At 41.5% G+C, this 23,883-nt stretch overlaps 1 protein-coding gene across 5 annotated transcripts in view; it reads left to right on the top strand.

The window, feature by feature from the left end:
- MPPED2 (metallophosphoesterase domain containing 2) overlaps positions 1 to 23,883 on the top strand; it is a 169,027-nt gene that overhangs the window by 73,821 nt on the left and 71,323 nt on the right. For all 5 annotated transcript variants that reach the window (XM_073904825.1, XM_025879280.2, XM_073904822.1 and 2 more), the window contains exon 4: positions 9,965 to 10,190. In XM_073904825.1, coding sequence (XP_073760926.1) covers positions 9,965 to 10,190 — 226 coding nt within the window. The remainder of the gene's footprint in view (positions 1 to 9,964; positions 10,191 to 23,883) is intronic.

The raw sequence follows: 23,883 nt of genomic DNA on the forward strand, positions 1-23,883 counted from the left end.
CAATATTCTTCAGCTCACCATAGATTTTGTCAGTCAACACTACTAGTTTATTAAAGATATTTGTGGAATACTCTTTTAAGGTGGTAAGAAGTTAGAGATGGGCCCCTTATCCTGAATGAGGTTACAATGCACAACAGAAGACAGGGTAAAAATTATGATGATAATAATAATTGTCATTTATCTGTCAGGTTTGTGTTAGGTCCTTTCCTGATCTCACTCGGTCTGCACATCCACTCTGTCGTGTAGGTTGTACGATTATCCTCATTTTTTTCTGATGAGTAATATGGAGGTGAAAGAGCATGTTTTAAGTTTGAGTTTTTTGAGTTTCAGAGATAAAGTAAGTGCCAGAACCAGAAACTTGGTCCCAGATCTGACTCCACAGCCCATGATCTTTCCATCACGCTGTATATCCCTACATTCCAGTACGTTTGAATGAAACGTGCACCAGCTGTTTTAGATGAGATTGACAGTGCCTTGACCAGTTTTTCTGGTGACTGTCCAGTGGAACCCTGATTTGGATCCAGTTTTCTGAAGCTTGAGGAAGTAGATGAAAGGGTCTTTAAGGAGATATTCTGAGTGTTCCCCTGAAATTTGTTGTATGGGGTATAAATCTTTCTCAACAAGCCAAGGCCTGCATTTGTCAGTGAGAGATTGGACAGAATATAGTGAAGAAGCTACCTGTGGCTCTAGTTGTCCAGCCAGATGGTAATACTCGAGTATAATTGGAGCTGGATTTCAGTGGACAGTTCACTGCCACATCTTCATATGTAGAATGTGCCATGTTGGTCTGGGTGGCAACTTAGAGATACTCAGTTGGGAAACAAAGAAGATATCGTCATTTGTTTTTACTACCTTATAGTGGTCTTTTAACTTGTATGAGTGTGAATGAGTGTGTGTGCCTGAATATGCGTTTAAATCACAAGAAGTTATGTTGGATTAAGGTTATGGTTGAGACAGGAAACACATGCAAACAAGTTGCTGCTGAGCCACAATCAAATCTCTGAGCTGTTTTTATGTCTTTCGTCATTATGGGTACTAACAGCCTGCTCCCTTGTGGTTTCTACTTCTCAGTGCCATATACTGATGACCGTTCAGGTCCAGAAGGGTTCTGCTTTCCTGGGCGGGGGATAGACTTTTGTCTCCTTTGTATGGATTAAGGCTTACAGCATCTTTGGTACTTGGGGATTCTTTTTATGGAGGAGGCTGAAGAAGAGGAGGAGGGAGCGTTTCAGCTGTGGCTTCTTACGCTAGCCCTAATTCCTGCAGTTGGACCTGGGCTTTCACTCAGCATTCCTTTCATTCTCCTGGGTTTCCGGCTCAACCCTGACATTATTGTAATATAGTTTTCTGTGTTTAATATTTCTTAGACTTGGTTTCCCATTGCAAGCATGGAAGAAACCCTAATGCATGAGTTTCAGAGGAGAAGGTAGCAGTCTGAACCTGCTGTGTGGCTCCATCAGCAAGTGTGAGTATTAACGTTAGAGCTGTCAGGACTTGTGAAAATTAATGGAGCCTGACGGGGGACAGACTGAGGTCAGAGACGGAGCTTACCCTGACTGAATGTTTCTGGTGGCTTTGCAGCCCAGGCAAGTGAGTGCAAACTGTGGAGCCGAGAGGGATTGCCGGAGGTCCGTTGATTCATTTAACAAGTAGGCCGTGGGCACCAATTAAATACCAAGCATTTTTCTAGATGCTGGGGGAACAGTGGGGAAAAGTGGGCTCTGCCCGCTTGTAGCTGACAGTCTTCTCCCTGCCTCCAGGCTCAACTTAGCCCTGCACAGCTATCAGCCCCCATAATCCAGGGAAGGAATGTCTATGACACTGTCCTTAGTCCATCCCAGAGCCTCATAGTTCTTCCATCCTCCTAGCCACTGGTATTATTATTTATTTCTTTCATCCTCCTGCAAAATTTTCTGCTTGAACAGTTTTCAAACCCAAGTTACTCTTAGTTCTCAGTGGAATAGAGACTTCAAGAGTTTGAACATTTTCCCTCTCCGCGGGAGTCATGATATTAAAAATACAGTAATAATTTTAAACAGAAAAAAATTGCTGCCTTTTATCCACCTTGTGGGTATAACAGGGTCCTTTTATAACACTGGCATTAGGGAGCAGTGTTTCAAAACAGGCCCCTGGCACTGCCCCCACGCAGGTTGAAGGTCTCAGAAATGTGATTGAATTGTAATGTATCTCTTTTGTTTAGAAACAGTCCCATGATAATAGGTCTGGCTATATATCTGTTTTATTCTTTTTTAATTTCATAAATTAGTTTTTTTTCCCTACCATACTGGCAAGGGAAAGTAGGCCTGAAGCTTGTGCCTTGTGAGTTTGATTTTCCTGGGTATCTGGAAGCTACAGCCAGGTTCTCCTCTTTTCTCATCATCTCTGTGTTTTCTTCTTGCTGCATAATAAACTTTATTTAATATGAGAGTTCTGCTATACATTTTGGTTTCTTTATATATTTTCAAAGCCTATAATTTAAGGGTATAGAGGGGAGTAGGCCTAGAGATTGGAGATCTTGAAATTTGTCACCTTTATATACCTAGGTTTTCTCTTACCCACGATACCTGGCAAGCCGTGTTTGCTTTGGGATGCTCTCCTTCACAAAGAACTGCTGTTGTACTCTGGGTTTTTGTTTCCCTCAGTTTTAGCAGAAATAAATAGGAGATAGCAGTCAGTTAGCCTTGCTCATCAGATCCCTGATAAAAAATGGGGCATGGGAAAGCAGTATTTGGCATTTGCCACAACCTAATGGCCATTTTGGTTACCCCCGTTTCCCATACTCACCATTCACGAGGAATGGAGAATATGGGGCAGGGGTCATCTTCTTGCAGGTGGTAGACAGATTTCCCAAGAAAAGTGACTATTCTGGAATTGACTTTGGATTTTGATTTGGCTGGAACTTAAATTTTCTAGAGGAATATATCCTATAATTATTTGTGGCAGAAAAATAGGTCACAGTTGTATGATACTTAATTTTGAGGGACATTAACTTTTTTGGGGGGGCAAGCTAGCAAGGAATCTTGTTTGGCCAAAGCAGTGCTTATATATGTTTATTTTTAAATGGTGATACACACGGGTGCTGGTCCTCACCACCCTCTATTACTTCTACCTAGTCCAATTCACATTTTTTATTTACTTCTCTAGTCCCTGTAGGCATTTGGGTTTATTATCTTGGACTATTATTCCCCTGTCAAAGTCTCATCTTAGTTCTTATAATATAGCCAACATGTTTTTAAATTCTGGGACCCTGCATAAAGTTGGGCACAGGAGCTTTTTTCCTTCTCCTTCCCAAGGCCATGACCTTCCCTTCCTTGGGTAGGCTCCCAAATTCTTCTGAGAGTGGGTGGGTAAGAAATTACACCCACAGCTGCAGTAGCATTTGGGGAATGCCTTAGTTGAGCCAGAATGTGTGTTGTCATAGTGTGAAGGTGAAACTGCTTCATGACCCCTGGAGGAGAAATCCATCACGTAGCCAGTTCTGTTTTGTGATACAAACAGAAAGGGCCACTGCTGCCTAGATCTAGGGAAAAGGATCGCCATAGATGGACGAATGGTCTGAGGAGGAGTTACATAAGAGGTAGGTCTTGAGCCAAACTTCATAAGAGTCTTAAAAATTTGGGATCACCTGAAAGAAAACTAGCATGGGGGACAGAAGAGCTATTCTTGTCCCACTTGTACCTCCAACGTGGCCCATGATTTAGCTTAGCAAGTGGCAGCCCCTCTCTGGCACTCCGTTTTTTTCATCAGGAAAATGGAATTGGATAAACCAGAGGTTTTTCGGTTGAATATTTTTAAGCCAGGGCTAAGTCTTCACACGACATCTTTCCCCAAATTGTAAAGGAAAGGAAAGCAGTGCGGCTGTGGTGAACAAGGAAACGGGTCTCTCGCCTCTGCCCTTGTCTCTTTCCTCACGTGGCCCTGCTCCAGCCCTGGGGAGGCTCACAGAACGCAGCTTTCAAATCACCAGATGAGGCTATCTCTGAAGATCCTGCTGGGGTCATGTGTTGTGATTCATGGGAGCTGCTTTAAGTCACACACTAAATGTCCAGAGTTTGGTACAGAAGGGAAGCTGACCTTCACACAATTCACTGTTTGTCTGCTTTAAAGTTGTTGTGGATTTATCAGACATGTGCATAACTGAAGATCTGAAACTTTTCTAGACGTTCTATTCCTCTCTAATTACTCATAGAAGAGTATATGAGTATATAGAGATCGTATATAGTATCTGATTCTAGGAGGGTATTAGGGATATTCTAGGTGAGTAGTCCCTCTGGAGAGATGTTATCGGTCATGGTTTATTCCATTCATTTGTGAGTGAGAGGCAGTCAGTAAATACTAGAAATGATGCCTAACTGGGTAACAGAAGGAGGAAAGGAGTGATATGTTCAGGAGACACATTTTGCAAGGTTAGAATCATCTTGACAGAAGCAATCGGTGTGCAGGTTGAAGGCCTCTTAGGCCCACCCACCATGCCATGTAGATCCAGATGCCTTCGTGACCCTAATAATACTTTTGTTGACTGGAAGGACACATTAGACCATGCCAGCCCCTGCCTCTGAAAAATCAAAGTTCTCTTTTCCATCTCAGATGTTTTTCCTTGGGAGCAGTGACCTTGAGCCACTGTGACCAGAGAGTGGTCCAATTTGTGGATCAACGAATATTTTCTTGGATGGCACCTGGGAAGGGTAATCATTATAACAACCATTACATCACACCTAGTATCTGTTGAGTCATCCTGACGTGTTAGAAACTGTGCAAGTTCTTTACGTGCAGCATCTTGTTTAATGTGTACCAAACCTTGGCGGGGGGGTGATAGTATTTTCCCCCATTTAGATTTGGAGGAAAAAGCCAGTTAAAAAATGGTTTGTTAGAGATTTTTCTGGCTAGGCTGAATTTGGGGGCAGAGAATGGGACACTTCTGGAGGCGTAAACTGAGTAAATTCTGAGTGTCTCTGGAGGACAATGTGACAGCGGTTAAACTTTGTCATATCCCAAGATGACAAGCTCAGGTTCTGTAATTCTCCTATGAAAGCTCCTGGCAAATATTGCAGAAGTTCGTTCATTCTTCCACTTATTCAGCAGATAGTACTCATGTGCCTGCCATTTGGAAGGTATGGAACTGGGTACTTTGGGTCAAATACGAAGCCACAAGCCATGATCCATACCTTCAAGGATTTCACAGTGCAGGGGGGAGACAAGTCACATGCAAAAAGCAAAACTAAGAAAAATGGAGTAAAAAAAATAATTAACATGCACTGATTGTTTAGTCCATACCGTGCATGTGCTTTAGAAACTTTATCTCATTTTATCTTGAGCACAGGTTATGAGATGGGTGCAGTTACTAGCCTCATTTTGCTAGCACACTTGAGAGAACATAAAGACTCTGTCCAAGGTCATGCAGCCAATGTGTGGTGAAGCCTGCAGCAGAGTCCCTGCCCTTAACCTTATGCTGCCTCCATCGTTTAAATTGTAATAGTTTAAAATTGAATCACAGAGAATAGAAGGGTGAGACATACTGTAAGGAAATATTAACTGATATCCATAGAAGTAAAGATGAAGAGGGAGAATGTAATGAGTCAATGAGAATGAGACAGGAGGCAAAGGGGGCTGAGGAAGAAGGTGAAGGAAAGGAAGTGCAACAGAGGGAGGAGGAGAACCGGGGAGCGCAACATCCAGTGTCAAGGGGGTCGAGACTTTGAGGGACAGGGATGTCACTGTGGTATGATCCATGGAGATGAGAAGTGAGAAAATGTCTGGGCTTTGGCTCTTAGTAAGTTATTATTGACATTCTGGGAAAGCTTTGGGAAGAGAATAGAAACACAAGCCAGATTGCATGGGGTAAGTTCTGAGTGACCACGTGTCTCTAAGTTACTAATTCTGATAACAGAGGGGACCATCGGGCAACACAAACGTGGTAAGTGGGCCAGGTGTGAGCAGTCATAGGGAGTGGAAAGGTCTGTGGCCAACTGGATGAAGGTCTACAGTATATTGACTGGTCTTCTGATTTTCCAAAAGTAGCTAGAAAATCAGAATTTTTTGCATGACATCTCCTGATTTCTAGATGTTAGTTCAATTTAAAAACAAGACAAAACACAAAAGCACTGAGGGCCATTTGTAATACATCTGTGGCCTGTGTTTGGGCGACCAGCTGCAAGCTTCTGGAATCCTCTTTCCAAAAGTTTAGATGTGAAATGAAGAAGCATCTCAAAAATAAGCGTGGTTTAGGATTGTATGTGAGAAGTGTGTGTGTGTGTATGTGTGTGTCAGTGGCTGCTTGTTTTTGTTTTCTTGGGTTTGGTAAACAAAAACTCATTAAGAAGGAGGATTAAGGGCGCCTGGGTGGCTCAGTTGGTTAAGCGACTGCCTTCGGCTCAGGTCGTGATCCTGGAGTCCCGGGATCGAGTCCCGCGTCGGGCTCCCCGCTCAGCGGGGAGTCTGCTTCTCCCTCTGACCCTCTTCCCTCTCGTGCTCTCTCTCATTCTCTCTCTCTCTCGAATAAATAAATAAAATCTTTAAAAAAAAAAAAAGGAGGAGGATTAAATAGAGAGAGAGAGACCCAAAATATCAAAATAGATGTCTGGAAAATTAAAGTGCCAGTGAAAGTGGGAAGAATGAGATCAGGAGGCCAGTTGTTAGAAACATGAGAAGATGGGCTAATTTCCCACATTTCGTCCATTTCCTTGCTGTAGTCATCACTTTGCCATACTTGTGAATCGTCTGGTATTATTATTTGCTCGATAGTTTTCTTTAAATCATCTCCTATTTTATATGTAAAAATAGAAAAATGAAAGTAGAGATGAAAAACAGAAACCAAAAGTGAAGCCCATATATCATTATTTGTACTGTCATATTGTATTTTTCCAAATATGCACTTTTTAAGACATACAGAACTATTTGACATTTTGTCAAAAGTTTATCTCCATTCCACTTAAAATAGTCTTGTTTATCGCTCGTAGAACATATAGCGTGGAATGCTTAGTTAGAGGTCTTTAGGTCATTCAAAGCAAGAATTTTTCCATGTTAGAATAACTGTATATAGTCTCGGGTTTTTTTATTCAGGCAGGTCGACTTCAATGGCCTGATCTGAATAAAATGGATCAAGGCAGGCACCTCTTTGTCTGACAATTTTTAAATGATGCTATATGAATACCAAGAAGTTTGGAGCTTGACTGCAGAGCTTTCCAAATTAATCTAACCTCAAAAAAAAATACCATCAAGTAACAAGATTTGTCAGCTGCCCTGCTTACACCTTTCATATAAAACAAAGGTTGGCAGATAATAAATGAAAGGTCAAGTTCAGAAAAAATTAACATATAAAAATTGTATATGTAAAAATTACATATATATAAATATATGTCAGACTGTCCTAATATAGGTAGCAGAGGATGGAAGTTGGAAACTACTACTGGAGTCTCAGAAAGAGATGAATTTGTTGGCAGTGTGTAAATATCACCACTGTTTCCTCTGCTCTCCATTTTGGTGGCTACTTCTTTATGCTGAGTCTCCAAAATTTGATTTAAAAGACACTGAAGAGACCTGTCTCCCTGAAGAAGATTTACTTTGCAGCAGTTTCACTTTTTCTAAAAAAAATGGCTCAAAGGGGGAAAATATACTTCCTCTGCCTTGTTTCTCAGTCTCACTCATGCCGTTCCTGAACCAAAACTCGAAAATGGAAAAAGCGAGAAGCTAAGCCCTCTTGCAAGAGCAGTGGCGCATAAAGAAAGGCTTACAGTGAGTCCATCATCGTGAATGATTAAAACGGAACTGGGCAGCTGTAGCATGAGTTGTACAAGTAGAGTTGCTCAAAGACTCATGCAGGTCGGACCTGCCTTGAGATTACTCTCAAGGAAAATGTGTCAGCCCATTCTGGCTTTGGGGGCACAGGTGACTCTGGGGGGTGCAGTATCAGGCCAAAGGGGGTCACAGAGTCATGATGTTAAAGTCGTGGGGCATCTCACAAATGTCCAGTGTGCGTGGTGTCGGGGATTTATGGCCTGTTAATACATCTCTCAACTATATTTTAAGTGTAGGGAATTGTGCAAAATATAATTCTATCCAAGTAGCTTGCAGCATACATCACACTCCTTATTGCCTTATGCTAGTGCACATTATAAACTTGCAAAAACATACATTTGAGAGGGGCTTCCTGTTTTCTGTGAGCTCTTTAGCACAGCCTTACGCATAACTGAGGCCAAAAGCATGTCGAACAGCATTGTGCGCTAGTAGTCAAGGATATCCATTGACGTTTGGCTGCGATGCTTGTGGTTTCTGCTTTCTGCCGTGTTATTTTCTGACTGCTTTCATCTCTTTCTTAAGCCTCCCTATTAAACCATGTGTTATATATGCAATTTCATTACTGATAGAAACCTAAAAATTGAAAGCTAAAGAAAATAGCATTACAAAGCATATTCTGGTGATCTTAAAAATCATTTCAGGGGCGCCTGAGTGGCTCATTCAATTAAGCATCCGACTCTTGATTTTGGCTCAGGTCATGATCTCAGGGTTGTGAGATCGAGCCCCGCATCGGGCTCCATGTTGAACACGTATCCTGCCTAAGATTCTCTATCCCTCTCCCTCTGCCCTTGCCCCTCAACCCCACTGGCGTTTGCTCTCTTTAAAAAAAAAAAGTTTCAATATTAGCAAATATATGTGCAGTGCGCTGCTGAGATTGAGGACTTCACAGCATAGTCTCTGTAGTTTGCATTGCTGAAGTCCAAATACCTATGGCAAAACTTGCCCCCACCCCCAAAATATAATTTTCCTCCCCACTAAGCTTCATTAATTAAATCATTGACTCTGGCTTGCTGGTAAGGACCAATTCCTACAACAAGTGTATCCAATTTCCTGCTAGTGGTAACTTTCATTCTTCCTGGAATAGCAGGAAACATTAATTTTGCATTGGACCCAGGAGCCTCAGGAAGCTGGAATTATAGGACCACTGCCCCGCCCTTTTCTCCCCTAAAATAAAATGAAATAAAATAAAATGAGCAGCAGCTCTGCAGTGAGGCTTGAGGGATGGGTAATGACAAAGAAGAGAAAAGGGCATTAATTTCAGGATGGGGACAGCTGCCCGGCACTATCTCCCTTTGGATTTTGCTTCTTATAGCATCACGGTGAGTTATTAATATGTATGATCCGTACTTTATTCAAACATTATAAATCTATGCAGAAGTCTGGTGTTTGGGTTTTCCTTTATAGCTTTCATTCTTCTTCCCAGAATTATCTCATTTTGATCGGGAAACTTTTGCATAAAAAGCACACACCGAGAACTCACATTTCCATACCATAAATATTAAAAGGGGGTTAAGCTTTACAGTTTCTTCTCCCATCCCAATGGGAGGAAAGTTAGCCTTCTAATCAGGGGGCCATTATTAATGTTCTTTTTATTCACAAGCCACAAGGTAAATTTTAACTTACAATATGAAATTTTACTCTCTAGTTCCTTTCCTTTATGTACATTGTGAAATGCTTGGCTATGCCATGTCTTTTGTATGATATTACTGCAAATATACTTTTGAAGGATATACTACAAATCAAGCAGTCCTTTGAGTTGTTAAGAACAGTTGGTTGGCTTAATTTTTGAGGACCAAACCAAGTCCAGACCTTTTTGTAAGGATCGTGATTAAAGTGCTTTTCACTGGATAATTATAAAGTATGATTCATCACAGTGTGGATTCATCACAGTAAATCTCTAGCATGCAGAAGAGGGAAATGGAACTAGAAAGCTGAATGTCTTCTTAGTAGCTTTTAAGCTTCTTAGCAGCTTCCTCTCTCCTGTTTATTGTCATTTTTTTTTTTTTGCTAGCATAAAGGCGTAGTCATAAATTTTGGTTCCCATGGAAATGGAAAGGAATGCGTGAGCTATTTCATTCGGGTGTACTGTCTGCTAATCACACAGTCTCGGCTGTTGTACTTCGTGATGGGAAATGAACGTGCTAATTGGTACTCTTTTTTCTTATTTCAGGAAACCTGCCATATGAATATAAAATAGTGATTGCTGGGAATCATGAACTGACATTTGATAAGGAATTCATGGCAGACCTTGTTAAACAGGACTACTACCGTTTCCCCTCTGTGTCCAAATTGAAACCAGAGGACTTTGACAACGTTCAGTCCCTCCTGACAAACAGTATTTACTTACAAGACTCGGAGGTAACAGTGAAGGGATTCAGGATATACGGGGCACCTTGGTAAGTGCTCGTTGGAACAATCTTCCCCTTCGTGTTTTTAGTTCAGCACTAAGAAATCATGATGCAAACGTAGGTGCTTTCAATGGCAAGGATAAGGGTGGAAAGAAAGCTTATGGCTGTATTTCCAACACAACACAGATTCTAGCACTGCTGGAAAGAACGGTGCTTGTTGCTTTCACCGTGGTGCAGATTTCCTTAGGCAAGATCAATGGAAGTAGGGCTTTGGTAGATATACATATGTTTATGTGACTGGGGCTATGTGTGTGTCTGTGGGACATAGAAGGATTTGGGGGAAGGTCACCGTGTTACCCTTCACGCGGATTCAGCTACTCTGAACATGCCATCAGCCTTAGGTAACTCATTTCCTTCTCATTTTACATTGGAAACACTCGTATCTTGCTTAGGTTAGGGTTTCTCAAATCTTGCTACACATCAGAATCACCTGACCAACTCTGAAGAAGTACAGATTTTTGAAGCCATACCCCCAGAGACTCTGACTCTCGTTCCTGAGGTAGAGCCTAGCAATTTGTATTTTTAAAGCTCCCCAGACGAGACTGACGTACACTCAGTTTGAAATTTACAGGTTGAGGCTCAGTGCTGAGAATTCTAGCACTGAGCTCTAGAAAACTTGAAACAGGTTTGTATTCTTTGGGACCAGACAGGAAGCATTTGATCTTGTCTCTCTCATTTGTCACTTGTGTGCTTTTGAAGAAGTTAATTCATAGAGGATGAGCCTCAGTTTCTGCATCTCTAAGACAGTGGAGATAATACTTACTTTAGAGGATTATTATGAGAATTAAATTAGGTGATGTTTTGTAATGGATGTGGAAGAGTGCCTTGTGGTGTGCTTAGGGTAATGATCATTTTCTGGCCTCAGTACTGCTCCTAAGTATTTATGTGAACTTGAGCAAGTCACTTAACCTCCAAACCAGTTTCTTCGTCTTTAAAATGGGAGTTTTAGACTAGAAGATCAATATCAGAGGAGCCTTGGATTTTTATTTATTTATCTACTTTTTTGAGAGCTCTGTGAGTATATAGAGCAGAAGAACTAACCTTTACTCACCCAGCCTGGAGAAGTACCCCAGCCCTGTGCTGGGATTTACGGATAAGCCTGGAAGAGGACAAAGAGCGTGAATTCAGATTGGCCATCCCACTCGACAGTTTCGTTTGTTCTCTGTAGAGTAGAAAGTTGAGGTTATTTTCTCAACAGTTGATCATTTTTTTTTCTAGCCTTACTAGTTGGGATCCAGAAGGACTGATGAGTGAATACAGGAAGTATATTTCATTTTAAAATCAACCCAACAATGACTGTGAACTCTTACTTGAGTACCTACTATATGCCAGGCATTGTTCTAAGCCTTTTTATCTTTTATCTCATTTTCCTTAAAATGTCTTTAAGAAATGGACACTGTTGTGATTCTGATTTTGCCGGTGAAAGAAACTCAGGCACAGAAAGGTTAAGTAAGTGCTCAGAGATTGCCCAGACTCTGAGTGGCAGCATCCTGGTTTTGAGTCTGACTACGGGGTGCACCATGTGACTGAGATGGTGGTGGTAGTGGTGTGGTAATTGGGGGTTATAATCTGCAGTGGTGATGTCCAGCTTTACTAATGTACATCAGTGAATGTTTTTTATACACAAGGTGGTAAAGGGCAAGAGAACAAACAGTAGAAATTGGCCCTATCCAAGTGTAATCTGAAAACTGGTTTCAGGGTAACGCCCTATGTCGGTATTAGCATTTCAGAGCCAAGGGCCAGAGAGGGAACTTTTCCATCCTCACAGCTCTCTTCCTAATGACTATGCAGGAGGTGAGGAAGGACCTCTGATTGGCAGAGAAGCTCTGCGTGGAGTTAAGATCATTTTTTTAATACCCGAAGATGATTTTTGAAAGACTTTCGAAGGCACGGAACACGGAAAGCCATTCCTGAACAAGCCAGACTTTCAGAGATCTCCGGATTGATAGTTGCTGAAATGATGATAGGAAACAAACTTCTTCCATTATCCCAGCAGATTCAAATCTGTATAGGATAAGGTTTAGCTACACCAGCTGATGGCTGTGATGAATGAGGGAGTGATTTTGGATCCAGAGGCAGATCTTGCAGCATCTCAAATTTAAAAAAATAAATAAATAAAATAAAAATTTTAAAAATTAAAAAAAAAACACACAAAACACATAGTAATTCAAATATGTGATGTGATGAGGCATAATCCGTCTTTGATGGCAGAAATATGTGATGTGATGGGGCGTGAAGACTTCAGACAATGTTTATGTCTGAGCAGAATTGATGTCATTCAGAAATTGTTTATTTTAATAGGATGGTTTAATCAAGAAGGTAAGCAGGGTGAGTCTTCTGAAATGTTATCCTAAAGTTGTCTTTACACATAACATGTGATTTCCAGAAAGTTTAAACTATTTCCTGCCTAGCACTTCTTTACAATAAGGGAGATCTTTAAATGGAATTTGTGTCACCCATAGGAATTGCTGTACTTTGTCTTTTGACTAAGAATACAGAGGTTGATGAAAAGCAAATTTCAGTTTCAATATATATTTTGGAGGTATAGTAATTCGGATCTCACTGTGAAGATATTTTGTTAAAATTAATAAAATAAGACGAAAACAGAGGAGGAGGCAAACCATAAAGGACCTGTAACTCTAGGAAACAGAGGGTTGCTGGAGAGGAAGGCGGGGGATGGGGTAATTGGGTGATGGGCATTAAGGAGGGCACCTGATGTAATGAGCACGGGGTGTTATATACAACTGATGAATCACTAAACTCTACCCCTGAAACTAATAATACAGTATATGTTAACTAAATTGAATTTAAATTAAAAAAATTTTAAAAAAATTAATATTCCCAGAACTGCTGATAATCTGAACATTGATTTGGGAATGCCTGTGCTAGCCTTTCTGTGCAGAGAGCACAGATTTTCCCAGCTCTCCCATTTATTCAGCCCTTGGGTGGGTTTCTAAAACATCTCCCTGTCTCTGTTTTCTCATCTTTAAAGTGGGAGGTAGCAGCATTACTTCTTCCATGTGGTTGCTATGAGGAAAGTGAGTTAATGCATCCACAGCACACCAAAGACTTCCTGGCGTAGAATAAGCATCTAATGAGTGTGAGCTATTACTGATTACAGGGGGTTTAGTCTTCCAAATCTACTTGACACTTTTGTCCATCTTCATACGAAGACTATTAGACTAGGAGTCAGATGGGGTGCATTCGAGCTTAAATTCAGCCGCTGCTGATTGAGTGACACAAGGCCAATCGCTGAACTTCTGTTTTTGTAAAATAGGGCCAACAATGTCTGCCGTAGTATCTCTCATCCATCACTTGCTTAAATGGTCACCAAAGCTGAAATTTTCGAAGAGTATCCATATTTGCTGGCATGCTTGATTATTTTAATACCTTGTACACGTTGTAACCACTTTCACTTAAGAATTTGACTAGAAGCAAAGTTTGGGGGGATTTATACCAGAGCTATCACTTTACTCCCTTCAGAAGTTAGGTTTTTCCATCCCCGAGATTCACCCATAGGTGAATGCCTGCTTCGTAATCCATTAGTTACTCTAGCCGCCAAACAATGTAAACCAGTTTAAGTTTGATTCCCAGGCTTTTCCAGTGAATTTTGATATTACTAGTGGTCTTAATTTCCAAACAGAAATCAAAATAAGACCCTTGATATGAAGGATTTCCATCCTGTCATGGGTTTCTCAAAGGTGACTGTCATCCCACCAGGAAGATAGCTGTAATTCCTGTATTTTAAAAATGTGGATCGTGACTTGCTTTTAGTATAGAAAAGGAGTATTAGTCCATATTCATTATGCTGTTTTAACTTGTAGCACAGCTGAAAGCTTCCCAGAGATGAGAGAGAATTAAAGCAATGTCTCTTATTTACAATTTAGCTGGAATCTGTATGGGGAGAATAACTTACACCACTTCCAAGGATCTGTGTGTGTTTGCAATAGGAGTGCACTGTGGTAGTTCTTAGCTTCCTGAGGAAGAGGTCTGGGGAAATTCAGTGGTCTACCTACACAGAAGAAGATGTAAGTGTGCTGCCTTCTCCCGTAAGAAAGGTGCTCCCTTGGAAGGAGGGCAAGAGCTGACTAGATCCAGGCAGCACCCCTGCCTCGGGAGGCCTCATGGCAGGTTCCGTGGCTTCTGTATATATTCCTTCACCATCTTGTTCTTCCAAGTATCTTGAAGAAAGGAATCAAGACTGATGTATTAGCATCGTTGGGAATAATGGTTTAGACACAGCTTTTCTTAACTTCTCCTATTATGCTTTTCTCTCCCTCTTTGGGGGAGAAAGAAAAGGTCTTGTGTTGCCAGGCGGTTAGGTCTGCCTAGGACTTGGGTCCCACGACAGGAAAGCTTGTGGATTTCTTGTATCCCTCGTGTTGATTTTCTGCCACCACCTTGGTTTCTAATTTCCTGTTTATGATCACTCTGAGTTCTGTCTTTTCCGAAGGCTGAGAGTATGGCTTGAAGGAGGAGACAAACTTTTAAAAACTGTTTGTCTGGCCAAGGTAGGGGGGAAGGTGGAATTTTTTGAAATCAGCTTTGTAATTTTGGTTACTGGATCTATAGCCAGCATCTTAGTACAAGCAGTTTTCAGGAAACTCGCTCACCATTTAAAAATCGACCAGCCCCTTTGGTTTTTTTTGTTTGTGTGTTTTTTGTTTGTTTCAATTGCTCTTTTGATACTGATGCTGTGTCGAAAAAAATACAGGTACTAACTGATCAGGAGCCAAGCTGCAAAAAGTAAAAAGCCAGTAGTGCTCCGACCCAAGCGGAGCAGCCGTATTGTTCGGCAGTGGCTGCACCTTGTTCCCCTCTTGAACAGAAATGCAGGGCTGGTCTCCCGTGGCTTTTAATGAATATGAGTGGGGCTTTCCGATGTCCAGGAATTTGATCTCAATGCTGACCAAGAGGTCAGGAACAAAGAACACACTTTTTCATGTTAGAGTAGATCCAGGTGTAATTTGTCAGATTCAGTAACTGTGGAGGAAGTGCCTTAACTTCTGTGGCAGGAAAATTAGATCGGGCCTAGACGGTGTAATTCTAAAATGGCTGCAGGAACAAGAGAAAGCCCATTGAGTAGCATCTGCCAAGGAAGGGTGAGCGGGATGTTTTTTTCCCCTCCTCCCTGTCCCTCATTGCGGATCCACAAACACGTTGAGTTCATTCATTCATTCATTTAGATATAATTTTCTCAGCATTTTTGAAAGTGGGAGTTGTTAAGTGTTGATGCTGCTGCAGTGTTTGTGATCGTGTTTACAGAGAAATAGCTACAAGGTTGCTCACATTTCCTTGTTCTGATCAGTGCAATAGTACTTTATGTTTACCCTGTCAGAAAAGCTTCAGATGCTTTTATTTCCAATTGTAAGTTTTATAATGCATCATGTATTTTGCTGACAGTCTTCACGTTCTTGAAATAGCGAACAAATTAACAGCAGATATTGAATAAGAGGATTAGGAAACCAATTGGCAACTCATATGATAGAATTCAGATATGGGGATGGGTGGAATGGGTTCATTTATTTTATTTTCACAGTCATACTTTGTAATTAACTTGGGCCAAAAAAAAAAAGGAAGAAAAGAAAGAAGAAAAAGAAACCTCTCCATGTTCAGCAGGAAAGTCCTTTCATGCTAAAGAACAGGAATGTATGAACAGTATTGGTTCCTACCACTGGCTCAGGGATTCCAGCTTTTATTCAGGAGGGTTCAGAAAGGTACTGGCACAGAAAAAGGTCTGTGTGTGTGTTAAACAAATATGCACTCTGCTTTTACATGATTCTGTTTAAAGGCCCAGGCTAACATTTCATTTTTCTTGGCATGGGGCCCATAGACTCTCCCATATGAAACCTATGGGTGTTCTGCCCTGCTCTAGGGTTACAGGCTCTGTTTACATTTTTGCCTGTTCCAGAATGCAGCTGACTGTTCTTAAAGCTGCGTGGGATCAGATTCACTTCTGGTTTAACAAGTGCCCTGTTTATTTGAAAAAGGAGAAAGCAAAACCGATCACTTTGCTTTCTACGTCCCATTCATAGCCATATCAGTAAGTAGCAGTTCCAAAGCCGGGTTATGCAGGGCCCGTGCTGTTGGATCACACTCAATTCCTTTCCACCCTGCTCCATCCAGACCCTTAAAGCCTGTCCTGACGCCTTTATCTGACGTTGTCAGTGGTAGCTGTGTAAAAGAATGTGGAGGGGGGCATAGAAATGTTTGCGTGCATTCGCATATGCTTGATATCAGCTATTGGCATAAATTAAATTTTTGTCTGAACATTCTGAGAGATGACTTCAACTAGCAAACGACAATAATAACCTCACATGTGGATGATGACTTCACTCAGAGAACTGTCCCATGTATTCTCTCAGTTGGGCTTCACGACAATTCTAAATAATTAAAATTTAAGTTAAAAAATAATTCTAAACGATTGAAGTAAGCAGAGTATGTATTAATAATAATAATTAATAATAGCAGTGTTTACAAGTGCCTGTATGTCAGGTGCTGCTCGGTATTGCCTCCTTTTGCCAGAGGAGGCCAAGATAGAATTTTTGACAGAGACGGTGACTTGCCCAAAGGGATTGGGGAGAGATCGGACTGGAATCCAGCCTTCCTATGCGGAGCTCCTTAGACCAAACCGGGATATCCTTGTAACCAGATGTCCTCCTACTCCTTGACCTGAGGCATTTCAGGAAGGGGCCGCTTGGAAGACTTAGCTTTTTCCATCTAGTTGCAGAAGGGGCACACAAATCCAGGTTAATACTCTTCAGGAGCTCTCAGGATTCTGGGTAAGGTGCTCCTAGGGGGGAAGTAGGGATATTGAGGAGACAGATAAAGGAATGATCCAGTATTTGTTTGCCTGATGAGCTACAGAGCCTAGGGTTTTCTGTGAAAAATCTGTGTCTCAGTGCGTCATAAGACATGGATCACCTCCTTCTGGTCCTTCTGCTCCGTAGAGATGACTCACAATTCCTTTGCACACACATCCGCAGGGAGTACGTGTTGGGTGCCTGTGGCTTTTTTCCCCTCTGTGGCACCAGGTAGCGGCTGAGGAAGACTGCAGCCCTGGGCATATGCACCAAGAAGGCAGTGCTGGGAGTGTGCCCCTGCTGCAGTCAGGCCTGCCTTGCATGGGTCCACATACCAGGCTCCAGAGAGCATGCCCTGGCCCTTACCACTGAGACCCAGCTGGCTGGTTGGCTGCTGGCTGTTCTTTCATTTTCTCATATAACACAAACAGGCTCCTTTTCAACCACAACCGCTGCTGGGGGATGGAAGGCGATGACACAGTGGCTCTAAGCTCTATGAGGGCGAGGACCCTGTCAGCTTTGTTCTCTGCGTCCCCTCGGGGAGCCCAGTGTCTGGCCCATGGTGGGTGCTCTGTCCGTATCAGCTGAATGAATGAAGGAGGGCGGTGGTGGTAGAGACACGTCTGTGGCCGACGGACTGAAGGTAGAGGAGTCATGAGTTGCAAAGGACAGAATGTTTCCATTATGAGATCAAGCATAGCCATGAATCTACCAGGAGGACTAGAGATGGTAGAGCAAAATGGAACCAAACAGAGCACTAAACTATGTTTGTGAGCTTTGTTCCTATTAGATCCATCCTGAACATTCATAAATACAGAGAGTAGAACGTCTCTCCAGGTGAGCATGGTTTAATAAAAAGGTGAGGAATGGGAGTAGTTGGACAAACCTAACATTGAAGGCAGTGAGAATTTTCAGAGGAAGGCTCCAACAGTATTCTTAGATTCTTTCTTGCCATTTCTGTACTTCAGATGCTTTATCCCCAGGCTAGGAGCAACTGTAGAAGTTTCTATTAGAGTTGAAGACCGTTTCTTCAAGCTGCAGCAAAAGTAGGTAGTGTAAAGTGCGAGTTTGATAGGAAGCTAGACCAGCTGGCCACTCAGGAAGTTCTTTGGACGTTAGAAACCAGTTATCAGACATGTGGTATTCTCTTTTCTTAATGGTCAAATTCCCAGTGGTTGAATTTTTAGAGATGGTTTAAAGTCATGTGGATTCTGTGCCATTTCTTTTCAAGTTCTTTGACCAACATGGATTTCTGATTTTATACTCTGAACCGTAAGTGTAATGTGAATTTCTCCAGGTATCACCAGATAGTGAGTGCACTGGGGTCAGTTGACAGTCTTGACCCAAATTTGCCTGGTTCCAGTCACTGCTGCTGCCCTGCCTCCCGCCATGCATTCTGCCCTATAGAGCCCATGTGCTCCCTCCCTACTGAGTCCCCGTAACTCCCCAGGTTCATGTAATCGTCCCGATGATCAGTGATGAAGGTGAAATGGGCCCTGGAGCACACATTTTGGAGGTTGCTGCTGCCACGTAGTGCTCTCCTTTGGCCCGGCATCACATCTGCATGGCCTTCCTCCCTTTCTGCCTTCCGATGAGTCTGCGGGCTGCCCAAGTTGCTTCACAATAGGGCGTGATAATCAAAGCCACGCTCTGTTCTCTGCTCCACAGGAGAGAGGCCCTCTGCCCTTCTGGGCTGCTCTGTGAGAAGCAGTCAAGACATGATGTCACGCACCTCCTAATGATTCACCTCTAAGCCCGTGGGGGCTTGTTGGGGACAGGCCAAACCGTGTTGTGCTCAGGGACATCCCTCTGACAGGGAAGGCTTTGTTGAAACTGGGCTAAGCTCTTCTTTCTGACTTGCTCTTCCCTGAAGCCATCTGCTCCTCAGGTTTATTAACAAACTTCTGGCAGAACCTCCCCAGTGGGCAGACATACCCTGAAAGGTCTAATCCTCAGACTGGACGTAGCTTAAACACCTGCAACCCTGTTCTCCTTACTGATGGGAGGCCGTGGAGGGTAGCGGCAGCAGACTTTAGAAACAGGATGCCTTTACTTTGTTAGGCAAGTTATTCCAGCTCTCATCTGTCAAATGGGTATGAAATAGTAACAACTACTGTATACTAAGCATCACCCACATCAAGGTACCTTATATCACATTGTTCTTAAGTGTTACATCGACCCTATGAGGAAAATCAGATTACCACCCATTGGGGAGATGATAAAAATTGAAAGTTAGAGAAGTTAGCTAACTCCACCCAAAGACACACATTTCCTGAAGTGGCAGAACTGGAAGTCAACCCCAAAGCCATTATGTTTTTCACAACTTGGTGTATTGTTATGGGATTAAAATGTGGTCATGTATGTTAAGTTCTTGGCACTCGGTAAATATTATTTTCTCCCCTGAAAGGTAACAGTTGTGTAGTTTTATAATGGTTATTATTTTTGTTTGTTTATTTGATTGGTTGTTTTGTGTTTGTTCTGTTTTGTTCTTTTTTTATGCTGGTACATCAGGGGAGAAGGGGAGAAGTGAAGAGGCAGAAAAGAGATGAATAGGAAGCATAATCTAGGAAAATGATTCCTCCTGTTTGTGTGTGTGTGAGAGAGAGAAAGAAAATTTTTAAAGGCCGATAGTGTACAGCTTCCTTGCACGGCAGGTTGCTTATGATCCGGGTAAGTGGAAACCATTTAGGAAAGGTACCTCATACATGGGCTGCATATGGTCAGAAGACATGGAAGTGTGAATAGATGTCTGTTAAATGAAGACAGAGGGGGCATTTTTAAGGTCACTTACATGAAGTATCATTTGAAATGTATGAGTAATGCTTGGTAGTGCATTTTCACCCAGGAAAAATAAAGGTAAACTTGGATGGAGACTATAAATTGAATGTGGAATGTTCCATGGAGCTGCTCAAACAGGAAGCTAATGGTAAATGTGGAGGTCTGTGGGTTCGCAGAATGTGCATGCGTTCTGTAAAGAGTAGTTGAGATGAGTTACAAATCTGCATTAATCCAGGGGAGAACTTAGAAAGACTGTTTTGCTCAAATATGAGAAAAGATCAGCTTGGTTAAAGTGTAAATACAGTTACTAAGACCAGTAATGTCCAAGTATGAAATTTGCGGCAGAAAAGAAAAAGGCAACAAAGGGAAACACCTGGAGTATAAAGGCAAATTAGAGGAAGTGGTTAGGAACCAACCTCAATAAGATTCTTCCCAAGATAAAAGTTCCCAAGCCAGCATCTGAAGGTGCTGGTGATACTTTGGGTAATTTAGATACTTTCAGTCCTAATGTCCCTAATGTTTGGCATGGTCGATTTAGGATAGATCACATCTCCTCCCCCACCCCCCAAAAAATAGTGCTAAAATTTCATATGATCCTGCAGTAAATCAACATTGAAGGCTAAATAAAACCAATGATGTTTATAAAGGAAGAAAAAATTCAGAGTTGACACACTGATTTTCCACTTTTTCCTAAAACTGGGTAGGTACTTCTTGTACATATTATGTACAAAATGGTTGTACACGAAACTAAGTGCCTCTGATGTGGCTTAATAACTGGAGATCACTGTTTTTCTCACTCGACTTCAAGCTACAGTATATATTGAAATTGTGGGGCATATCAATCTTAATACTGAATACTGAATACTTTCCATACCACGGGAGGCTTCATAAGCAATGGAAAGTAGCTTGGAATACCATGGTTCTAGAAAGAGGACTACTGAAGACAGAAACTGGGAAAAAAACTTCGTATTGTCTTAATGATTTAAAAATCTATCCCCCTCTCACTAGCCATAGTTGGGGTCTCTATTTTTATTGTAAATCAGGAATCAATTAAACAAAAAAGCCTTCTTGCTTTGATCTTTACAGAACAAAATAAGAGATGGTAGACTAAAATCTAATCAGAAATTGCTGATGGCAAGACTAGTTGGAAATACGCTGTTGGCTTGTTACTAGCCACCTTCTTGCTCTTTTTCTTCTTTTCCTTCGGTGTTATGCCAAAAAAAAAAAAAGATTGTGGAAAGGAAATTTGCTTAAGAGACTTAGTTTGTGGGGTTTACTTTTATATTATTTAAATAAATGAATCCAGGGTGCCTGGGTGACTCAGTGGGTTAAGCATCTGCCTTTGGCTCATGTCATGATCTCAGGGTCCTGGGATGGAGCCCTCCCATCAGGCTCCTTGCTCAGTGGGGAGCCGCCCCCCCCATGCTGTCTCTTGCTCACCCGATGTCTCTCTCTCTCTCTCAAATAAATAAATAAAATCTTTAAAAAATAAATAAGTAAATAAATCCATAGGAAGCATTTGAGAATGATGATTGTAGGTTTTGCTTATGATGCCTCTGTTACTAAGCATTCTTTTGATACTTCCTGTTTTTTCAAAGGAAATAACAAGGAAGTTCCTTTTCTTACCCAAATTCAACCTCTCCCTGAAAAAAAAATATATATTCTGTAAGGACAAGTATTTACCTGTAGGTTGAGCAGAATGAGTAGGAAAATGGAAAACCCAAGTGTGTGTGTATAATGCTGGCCCTGACCTTTGTGCTTTTAGACAGCTCTTCCCAGAGGTGAGTTCTGTGTGGTTGCCCCTTGCAAGGCAAGCTTCGAAGGCCGGCCTGTGAAAGCAGGGGGATAGCCGGGGTATTGAGTACCTTCTTGCGCTCAGACACCTCGTATGTGCTGTTCAATATTACCATTAAAGGGAAGATCTGGTACCAAGGAAGTTAATTGGTTTTTAAGTTTATTTGCTAGAGGAACTACTTTCTGGAGAGTTCGAAGTCTCCTGAAAAGCCAGAGAGAAACACGATCACTTCTTTGGAAATTTTGAAGTTTGGCTAGCCTGTAAACCACAGGCTTAACTGTGCTCTGGAGTCAGTTCTCAGATTTTGTAACTGCTGAAATTTATGATTTTCATTATAAATGTATTTTTACTTTGTTGATTGTTGCAATGAACAGAATAATTGGATTATCGATAACACGGAATACAAATATGACAGAGAAAATCCATTCCCTGCCCATTGACTCAAATACTCTTCCTCTGAATGACACCAAAAAAGCTTTGTCTACAAAAAAAGAGAGAGAGAGAAGAAAAGAAAGTAGTTGCTGCAGAAAATCATCAAGGAGAAAAATCAGGCAAAAAGTAGACCTCTCCATTCCTAAAGATTGTTTCTCAAGCTGTGTAAACTGTCTTCAGTTTACCAGATCTCGCATGGATGAAGATTGTACAATTCCAGTAAAAACTCATACACTCACCTGGTTTTAGTCATTCAAGAATTAGCATCAGTCATCAGAGAGCAATGGTATGTTTTTCTTCTTATGCTTGGCACTGAGCATTTCAAAAGCCATATCCCCACCAAAAATATACAGAGGGATCGTAACATTATAAAGAATGTATATAAATATAGAGAGAAAATGAAAACTGAGAGGTAATACACCGCAAATACAACAGCGGTTTTCTTTTATGAGTGTTCTTTTTTTTTTTTTTTTTCCCTTTTCATTCTACCTTCCTGGGATTTTGTATGTGCTTAGAGTGGGTAAGTTTCATTTTTACAGTCAGGAAAAAAAGCCACATTCTCCAGTTGTAAAATGTGTGTTGTGTCTAGGGGTAATTTGGAAATTGAATCTCTTATTCTAACTTTGTTCTGTCATCGTGAATCGAGTTCTTGTATATTTGTGCGCCTGCACGTACACACACACTCCACAGATTACCTGTGTCACCGTGAGGCCATTGCAAAAGATGGGGAGTTGGAAGCATCTGTCCCAGTCAGCAAGTGTTGTTGATTGCCTGGCTGAAGTGGAAAAAGATTCCCTGAAAGCACCCCGACTCATGCATCGTCCTGCTGAGAAATTTTGTTTCCTCTTTTAAATCAGAATCTCCAAAGAAGGTGGAACCTAGGTGGCTCATTCGGTGCTAGGCTGACGGAGAGAACCCAGACCTCTTTGGTGCTGCATTTTGAGTCATCCCTGAATGTGACACCCTGGTTTTGGGTCAGTAAATCTGGCTTTAGAGGAGGTGACTTGAGTGGAGGGGAAAGCCTGGTGTCTACCTTTTCTTATTTGTATTCCAGTGCTGTAACCTCCCCTCCTCGCGTGTGTCTTTGTTCTATTAATCTGCAAAACAGGGCTCGGCTTGTGATTAGTCCTTGGAGCTTATTTCTATTAATCAGTCTGCAAAACAGGTCGACTTGGATGCTTTTGTTCCAGAGCTTAATGTGTTCTCCTTGTCAGGCTGTGGTTCAGGCTGCTTGGTTTTGCCTTAACTGGGACCAGGGGGTGAAATTTGGTTTTTATATGCTGATTGCATTGTCAAGAAAGAAAACACCATTTGAAAAGACAACCAGAAAATGCTAATGTAGAATTTAGAGCTATGTTTTAGGAGGAGGAAAAGTTTATAGAAAATATAACTTCTGTAACCTCGTTGGGTTGTGCAGTTGACCGGAACAGAAAATAAGGCATTATTCACATCATGTAGTCTGGAAGTATGGCGTCTAGCCAAGGTTTCCTATTAATAATAATTTTATGTGTATTTGTAATGTAATTCTCTTTTGATCCTTTAAGTGGGAATATCATCCTTTTAGCTACGGTATTGGGTAATTATAAGAAAACCCAACACAGTCTTGTGAAATTCTTTACTTTTCACCCTACCTTGTGCTGAATGACCTTCCCATAGATTAAAATTGTTCTACCTGTTCGGTAGGGAAAACTCGAAATCTTAATTTTCTTATCTTCATTATCACGGGACGTGCACTGACCTAACTGTGGAGATAGAGTGTGGGTTAACGGAGTGATGATTATAAATTGCTTCGTGAAGTGCTCATTATCACCATTTTAAAAATTCTGCTAACTCTAATGTGCAAAGGACAGAATCGCTGGAAAAGAATTTTAAT

Source organism: Callorhinus ursinus, unplaced genomic scaffold (assembly GCF_003265705.2).
Source record: "Callorhinus ursinus isolate GAN/ISIS: 27379988/994484 unplaced genomic scaffold, GSC_fseal_2.0 scaffold21, whole genome shotgun sequence".
NCBI classification, from domain to species: Eukaryota; Metazoa; Chordata; class Mammalia; order Carnivora; family Otariidae; genus Callorhinus; species Callorhinus ursinus.